Here is an 8,563-nt window from a genome sequence, read left to right as displayed (position 1 = left end):
GGGGGGAAATCTTCTGGGCCAGTGAGTTGGAAATGCATAAACAAGCAAGACAAGGTATGGCAAAAAGAGTGTCCAGAGCAAACAGGGAAGGTAAAAGAAGCCTTTTTGCAAACCTCACATCCAACCCCAGGCAAACAGGAAGAAGCTCGGAATGCCCAAAGCTGTGGGCAGAGGGAGCGTTCTGTGCACAGGTGAGGTCTCAGGTTTGGCAAATGGGATGTTTTGATGACATTTCTCCAGCTGGCTGCAGGCAGGTGGTGAAAGCTGGTCAGCTTGAGAGGGGACTGTCTCCTGCTGGTGGTTGGTGGGGCAGAGGCAGGTGGGCAGGCCCAGGGCAGTGATTGGTCTGCTCTGCCCCATTCCAGGCTCCCTGGACTTTTCCTCACAGCTGCCCCATGGACCAAATGCTCCCTGTAGGATGGCAGGGGTCCAGTGAGAAGGAAGAGGTGTAGGGAAGGGGCTCTGTGAGACAGTCCTGCCCCAGTTTGCCATGCTGAGACAGGCAGCATGGGTATATATACATGTCTGTGAGTCCTCTCCTCATCAGGTTTAATCCAACGTCATCCAGAGCTAAGAGACATCCCTCTAAGAATGATTAGTCCAAGGATGGGTACAACAGTGCTGCCTGGGGAGACTTTAGGATGCCACAAGTGCCCCTGCTCTGCACTCGCCCAAACCCCTTGTAAGCCTCTGCATCTTTGTCCTGTCCACTCTGATCATCAGGGCAGTTTGGCCTCCATAACTTTGCAATATCCCAGACAGGCTGGAAGAGGGATAACATTCCTCCCTTCACCCTCCTCTAGAGAGCAGCTCTTCCACCTGGGCCAGGCTGAAGGCCCCATCCTTCTTTGCCAAGCCTAAGCTGCTGGAGACACTGTTTCTGGCTCACAGCCATCTCTACAAAACCCCAAATCCTCTCCTGTATCAGCAGCCTCACACACAACATTCCCTCTGCCCACAGAAATGTCCTGCACATCATCCTGTGACAGCCTCAGTGGCACCAGTGTGGCTGCAGCTCTCTAGCCATGCTCCTGGAGGCTCTGCTTCAGGGAAAGAAGGATTTTGAGTCTCCCAGGGATGATGGATTCCTCTAGACAAACTGCCTGGCCCATCCTTGCCCCATAGCTCTCCATTTTGCCTGGGTAAGCTGGTTGTCCCCACATGCCAGGGAGCTCTGCTTCAGCCAAGGTGGAACCATGTCAGTTCAGGGCAAAGAATCACCTGGAAAAGCCAATTCAGACAGTTCCTGGCTGCTTTTAAACATCAACACTGGCTATTTTATACCCTATACATAAAAATCTACTTTTAGCAGAAATCAACAAGGTCCCATTTATATTTATTCTCTCCCCAACAAACCTCATTTTTCATTTCCAGTTTTTTGGTGGCTTGAGAAGACAAGCTGTTTCCCATGGATGACAGCACCAAAATCACCCTATTTTGGTCAGGCTGGACCAGCCACATGTATTTATAGGCAGCATATCTGTACATGCCAGACCATAAACTGGTCACAGATTCCACCCAGAAAAGGGTGGGAAAACCCCAACTGTGAAATGCAATGGTCTCTGCAGTTAAGGTGATCTTTGTGTCCATGAGAAGAGCCACGGGGAGTCAGTATCTCTCTCCACTCCACCCCAGGGCTGTGCCACAATGTTGTTCCTTTTTCCTGGGATCACGGCGTGCTCTGTGCCAAGGTGCTCCCCAGCTCCTCTTTTCCTGCACAATGCAGCAGGATGAGTTAGCCAGGCTCAGTGTGCTGTGGTGACAGGCTTCATCCTACCTGCCATTGCCATCTACAAATTGGGGCTTATCCCAAGGGAAGTTTTGGCGAACCAGGCTCACCAGGCTCATGTCAGCCCCCAGCACGGGGTGAGCAGGGACCAAGCATGGGCTGTTCTTTCCCTTGGAGGAAACCCCAGCTCAAACAGCTCCTGCAGCTGCCTTTGGGTTTTGTTCCATGCAGATGTTCCCTACCCCTTCAGAGCCAAGCATACAGCAGACATTGGGAATTTTACAAGAATGCCATTTTGTGGGAATTCATCCCTTATTGTGCTGTGATCCAGGCAGGTGCAACAAGAAGATTTATCAACTTTATTCATGTCAGTTGCCTGGCTATAAGGATTGCAGGGATCTCCTTGTAAATTCTCTGGCTCCTGCAGCAGCAGAGCCCACAGATTGACAGTGTGGTGACACCTTTTTTTACGGGATAACATGGTTTGTGGCATTAATCCTTGTGGAGTGGTAGAGAAGCATAAAGGATGTCAGTAGCTGAGGTTTCTTTAGGAAAAGGGAGAGGGCTTGAGCAAGCTCCTTTGCTCTTGGGGCAGCTTTTGAGAAAGAGCAGCTTTCACTCCCAGTGTGGGGAGTTTCTTCCCCTTGCCCCCCAGATTTCACTAGAGTGAAAGCAGAGCATAGAATAAAACTGTGTCCTTAAAAAAATGGGCCTCACAGACAGGCAGCCTTTGTCCGAAGGTGTAATTACAGGATAAATATGGGATGCAGACCAAGAAATGCAGTCTGGTCAGGCATGCAGTCTCTTAGAAAAACACAACAGAAAACAAGGTTGTCATTTAATGCTGAAATGTCTGTATGTGCTGCAGCCCTCATGGGTCCCTCACTGGCCCATGGGTCTCCCCAGTGACCCAGTGTTTGGGTGTTTGGATGGTGCAGCTGTAGCCATAGATCAGCTCCCTGCAGGAACCACACCAAGCCCCACGATGGAGAGAAGGTCAAGGGTGGATCTGGCCTTCAGCAGAAGCCAGCAGGGCTGGGTGAGGGCAGGCAATTGCTGGGATGATGGGTTTCCTTCCCTCCAGCCCCTGTGCAGAAATCCCATCTGATAGTGCTGTGAGGAGGGATTAGCTCATCTGATCCCATTAAATGGAGCTGGAACAAGTGAGGGGAAGGGAATGGGGCGTTAGAGCAACTGGCAGAGCAGCCACCACTTCTACTGTTTGGGACAAACCTCATGCCAGGCTGGAAAAAGGCCTTTTTATGGATTTCTGTGGGCCAACCTGGCAGCTTGGCTTCATGGCCCATCAGGGCCACCTGGGTGTTAAACTGCAGGGCATCTCAAGTGGCATTTTAGAGACTTGCCCACCTTGACTGCTCTCTTACTTGGCACCAGCAGCTTCTGCCTCAAGCAAGGGCTGCCTCTCCACAGCAAGCCCAGCTGTGCCAGCATGGCCCCAGCCAGCCCTGAGTGCTCTGAGAGGGAGGCAGAGAAACAGCGGGATGTACCTCCTGTCCAAAGTCAGCTCCAGATTAGACTGGCAGGAGGGAATAATTTCCCAGAAAGATCCCATTTAGAGGGGAACGGCACATCCATAATTTATTAAAGCTCTCGCTGGTTCTACATCATCTTGTGTCACCTGCAATGACTCCAAGGAGAAGCAGCGGTGGCTGATGGCCCTGTCCCATGGGACATGTGTCCCCTTGCTGGTCTGGGCTACTTGTGGAAAAGGTCTCTCTGGTGACAATCAGCGTCACCACAATGTTCCCGAATTCCCCCCAAAGCACAGCTGTAGCAGGCTGGGAGGTGAGCCTGGAGGCAGTACAGCTGCAGGTTGGGGTTCTTTCATTTGCTTATTTTAAACCAAGCTTTAGTACAGTTTTATTTCTGAAAGCTTAGATCTTTTGAAAAGAGGATTGATTTTTTTTTTTTTCATTGGTGTCTATGAGAAAGGGTGAGGCTGCATCCATTGCAGCTTCTGGTGTGGGCTTCCTGCGGGGTCTGTCTGGATGCATATATGTCCTTGCTCTAAGGCATTGTCTCTTGCTATGACTTTCCCAATACGTGCTTTTCCTCCCAAATCCATGCCTTTCGTCCTCTAGGGAACGAGCCAGGCAAAGCCTGGCAGCAGCCAGAGCAGGGTGAGCAGGAGGCCCCTCTTGTGGGGGGACAAACCTCCCCCCAGCCAGCTCAGGGGGAATTCAGCTGCTCCAGTCTAGATAGGAGCCGTGTTCCCTATGGCTTCCCGATGTGCCTGGCACCGGGCGGGAGTCCGTGGGTTTAATGGGAGCAATTAGCCCCGCGGAAATCTGCATGGGTCGGGGGCATGTTTTCTCTCTGTCCTGTGACGTTTTTGACGGGAAGCTGGAGGGTGTCCAGGAACAAATGCTTATGCTGGGCTAGCAGTTGCAGGCTGGAGCCAGCCGGGGCTGAGGCAGCGCAGGTGAGAACGGCGGCTGTCGTCGTCCCCTCTGGCTTCGGCTCAGCCCAGCTCCCAGCCCCCTCGCCGATTGTTTTCCTTGTTACTGGATTTGCCTGTCCTTGTCCCCTGAACCCGGCTTTCCAAGCCCCGATGCGCCTCTACCCATGCCGGGACGGGAGGGGGATATCGGGCACTTACCAGTGTCCCCTCTTCGGCTGCGGCAGCTCAGTAGCTGCTCACCCCTCATGCTGTTTCACAAGCAATTACCCTAAAATTTCTTTTCTCTGCAAAAGCCAACCTACTGGTGCTTTTCCAGAGGCATTTACCAGTAACCTGCGTCCGGCTGTGCTGCCCCTCATGCTGGCTGAGCTCTGTGGGCTTTTCCCAGCGCGCAGCTGCGGAATATCCATCTGACCTCAGTGACCCCGTTGCTTTCCCAGCAGGAAGCCTCCAAACAAAACCCGATTCACTCAGCAGCCCCAGGGCTGCTTGTGATGCCGAGAGCTGCGTGTGAGGCGGGGAGGAGGCTGACGCTGTCCATCGCCTGTGGGCGATGAGAGTATGCCAAAAAATCCCCACTTTCGTGTCCTTTCCCCATCCAGCTGGCACCGAGCACCCTGAAATCACACCTTGAAGCCAGATGCCGCCCGGCCCTGCTCGGAAAACCTCCGCAGCCGAGGCGGGCGGGCGGATGGCTGCCCGGGGCTCCGGCGTGGCTGCTCCCCGCCGGCCGGCCCCGCGCTCCTCAATGCCGCCTCTGTTCTCCCTCTTGGGTCAAAAACGCAGCTTTTGTGAGCTCAGCCCAGCCGCAGTCCGTTGCCGAAGCCCCAGCACATTCCTCCCGGGCTGCAAAGCGCAGCCCAGCGTGGCCAGACGCTGCCTCGTTTCATTTATTTATTTTTGCTTTTGGTCAACAGCTCTAGTTGGGAAGAAGGGGACATGCAGATGCTGGGACCCCTCAGGATTCCTAGGCAAGCCTTAGGTGGAGACAACCACTCTCCACCAAAATGCTTAGCTTCTCCCTCAGGTGGCTGCCATAACCCAAAATACTTGGGGGCGAAAAAGAATGAGCTACAAAGAGAGCTAAAAATAGGCATTTTAATTAACGAAATATGAATTGGAGGGGGCAGCTCGGCACTGGGTCAATGTCTGCACATGACAAACAGCCTGAAACTCCCTGGGCCTCTACCAGGTTTGGTCACTCACCAGTGCTGTTGGCAGGTATTTCTGGGGCTCCCCCGAGGCAAACGACACCCACCAATACTAAGAGACAGGAGGTGCTTTGGACTCTGTGCTGGTGGTTTTGTTTTTAATCGAATGTCTGACTGTCCTTCAGCACTGCTGAAGTTCGCAGTTGCTGTTGCACGGGGAGCTGGGGGTGTTACAGCCCGTCAGTCCCTGTGGGTTCTCCAGAACTCATACAGAAGGACACGTGGTTGTCTCCCGCCAAAATGTGACCTCTCTCCTGGGTGTCTCCCTTTGTGCTATGTTGTGCTGCTCTGATTTTTGGGCTTAGCTCCTTGACCAGCCTTCCCCTCCTTTTCACATCATAAATAAATAAATTCACCCGGTATGCAAATACACAGGAAAAAAGGAACAAAACCCTAAACCTCCAAAACCAAGTTTGAAGAGCACCAAACCATAAAGTCACCTCATTTTGTTGCAGCCCAAGTGCCATCCAGGGCTCTGTGGGCAGTTTCCAGTCTGTGCTGGTGTATGAAGGCACTAAACCAGTAAGGTCTCTGGAGTCTGGGTGCTTGCTGACACCACAGGGATTTTGTCCTTGCCCCATCCCAGCTGGCATGGGGGTAGCAAGGCAGAGGTGCTTGGTCCTGTTCCCGTCTGATTGGCCTCACCCTCTTCTTCCTCAATGCAGCTCCCGAGCTGGGGAGGTGGCCCTGCTGCCGACCCCACCGCCCCTCACCCTTACCACTTCCCCATTCCCGGAAATACTGTGTAATTGAGGCTCTGCAGGATCCTGCGGCCAGCTCTGCCAGGATGCTCCGGCTCCCGGGGCTGCCATCTGGCAGCAGCGAGAAGCCTTTTCGGGAGCAGGGACCCCCAGGTCGTCTCCGGACCGGCCGGGAGCACGGCCGCAGCCCCTCGTTCCGCCCCGCCGCCATCCCCCCGCGCCGTTACGTGACCCAGGCGGGCTGTGCCTCCTCCAGCAGGCTGAAGGAGCGGTTGGCCAGCGCCGTGGGGCTGCTGGCCAGCTTGTAGCCGAAGAGCTGCATGGCTGGGGCGCAGGCGTCCTGCACCACCTGCGCCAGCTTGAAGGGCATGCTGAACCGCCACTTGTCGAACTGCTCCGAGGAGTTCTTGCACGTGGAGTAGACGCCGTTGCTGTCGCGGGGCGCCTGCGTGTTTTTGCCGATCCACTCCTCCACCTGCGGGGTGAGGGGCAGCCCGGCGAAGCGGTACATCTCCCGCGCCTTCTGCAGCGGTGCCCGCGCCACGTCCTCGTAGCGCACCAGCATGTAGCGGCCCCTCAGCCAGCCCGGCCGCCGCAGCCCCAGCTCCGCCGACACCCGGATGCTCTCGCAGTTGCCCCGCAGCCGCTGCACCTCCTCCTCACGCAGGGGAGCCTCCCCTTCAGATGCCCATTTCTTCCAGGTCTCGTACTTGCCGGAGAAGGCCACCATGCGTGAGGCCAGGACGGCGCGGGGGTCCCGCACCAGCTGGATGATGCGCAGGTCCAGCCGAGGGTCCTCCACTAGCGGCTGCAGGAACTCCAGCTGCCGGATGCGCACCGTCTTGAGGGCCACGTGCTGCTTGCGCCGGCACGCCTCGGCCGCCAGCGTGATGTTGAGGGGGCCGCAGCGGCGGTTCTTGCAGTAATACTTCTCGAAGACCTTCTTGGTGCTGGGCGTGCAGACAGGCTCCTCGCAGAGTGAGTGGCTGGAGCCCCGCCGAAACAAGAAGGGAGTCAGGTGGCCCTCGGGGGCTGGTGAGATGAAGTTCTCTAAAATGTAGAGGTCACAGAGGAGGAGCTGCTTGAGGACATCTCGGTAAACCAGGGCTGAGCCCACCGCACTGGCCCCTCCCGGCAGGAAGGTCACTGTCTTCTCGACGTGCCAGAGGGGCTCGAAGAGGTAGAAGATGCTGCCTTGCTGGTTGAAGAACTCCCCAACGAAAGAGGAGCCAGTGCGGGTGGTAGCCATCAGCAGAACATGTCTCCGTGGCCCGGGGTGCCCGTCACCTGCCAGCTGCAGGGTGATGTTGTACAGGTGAGACCTCAGCTGGGAGAAGGCAGCATCCAGCTCCTGCAGTGAGGCCAGGGAGCCGTTCTCGGCCGGTGTTGGGCTGACCTCTGTGCTGTTGGCCTCTGCCAGTGCCTGCGGGGACTGCTTCAGCTTGTCTGAAACCCTGCGGGAAGACCCAGCCCAGCCTGGAGGACAGCAGGACCACCCTGCATCCCGGCGGGGGATTTCAGGGGCTCCCACTCCATAGGAGCTCGGGATTGGGGGAGAGAGGCTGCAAAGCATGGGGTGGCTCAGGTACTTGCTCCCTACCTGGAGATGAAGTTGTTCTCCTTCTCGATGATGACGAGGCTGATGACGAACACTAGCAGGACGGCGTACTTACTCCTCATCTTCAAGCAGTGCAGCAACTCCCGGATATCCTGGGGTAAAGCGCATCGGATCTCCATGGGGAACACACACAGGTCCTTCTTGCACCCCGGAAAAGTGTCTTGGGCTAGGGCCTTGCCAGCCCTGCCTGTGGGGAGAAGAAGGGTCAGCATGGCAATGGTTTCCTGCAGGCAGGGTCAGAGGCTGACAAAGGCTTGACAAGAGCAGTAACAAAGGGGAAGCTCCTCCCTACTGCTCCATCCCACCCCCGAGGAGCAGCTGCCCGAATGTCCCATCGGCTGCTCCCCCTCCTTCCCAAAATACATCTGCCCGACAGGACCCCTTCCCACGTGTTCACCAGCCGCCCCTGCCCACCCTGAAACCCAATCCCTGCCACCCGACAGCTGCCTGCTCCACGCTGGCAAAAACCTGCTGCTGGCAGTGAGGGAGACCCTGGATCATCCTGATCTTTGGTGCATTGTGGCTCCCAGCCTCTGGAAAGGGGAGGGCTGGAGGCTCCGCTGTAGGGCCCCAGTGTGGGGCTGAGCAGCTTCCGCCTTCCCCCAGCATGGCAACAACAGCTGCTGAGCCTCGAAAATGAAACCCAGAGAGTTTTCAGGAAAGACAGCAGGCTGGAGAACGCTGCTGCTGCCAGTCCCCCTCGGGTAGTAGAATGCTCCGCGGAAGGTTTTTGCCAAAAAAGAAAAAAACCCCAAATGATGCAGCTGCTTGGTGTGGGATGCAAAACCAGGAGACTTGGCATCCCCGCCCAGCAGAAAAGACCCGCCCCCCAGTCTTTCCTTCAGCGCTTGAATCGGGATGTTGGTGGAAACCGCTCTGAGT

At 56.0% G+C, this 8,563-nt stretch overlaps 1 protein-coding gene across 1 annotated transcript in view; it reads right to left on the bottom strand.

Moving 5' to 3' along the window:
- Nucleotides 1–6,286: 6,286 nt before the first annotated feature.
- The window catches only part of CHST3 (carbohydrate sulfotransferase 3), a gene marked incomplete at both ends in the record, with an annotated part of 6,823 nt that continues 4,546 nt past the window's right edge, over nucleotides 6,287–8,563 (bottom strand). The window contains 2 exons of the mRNA XM_082285748.1: nucleotides 6,287–7,517; nucleotides 7,664–7,864. Of these exons, the coding sequence (XP_082141874.1) occupies nucleotides 6,287–7,517; nucleotides 7,664–7,864 (1,432 nt within the window). The remainder of the gene's footprint in view (nucleotides 7,518–7,663; nucleotides 7,865–8,563) is intronic.

The sequence above is a fragment of the Coloeus monedula genome (assembly GCF_965178545.1).
Source record: "Coloeus monedula genome assembly, chromosome: 8".
NCBI classification, from domain to species: Eukaryota; Metazoa; Chordata; class Aves; order Passeriformes; family Corvidae; genus Coloeus; species Coloeus monedula.
This window is presented reverse-complemented; position numbering and strand designations above follow the sequence as displayed.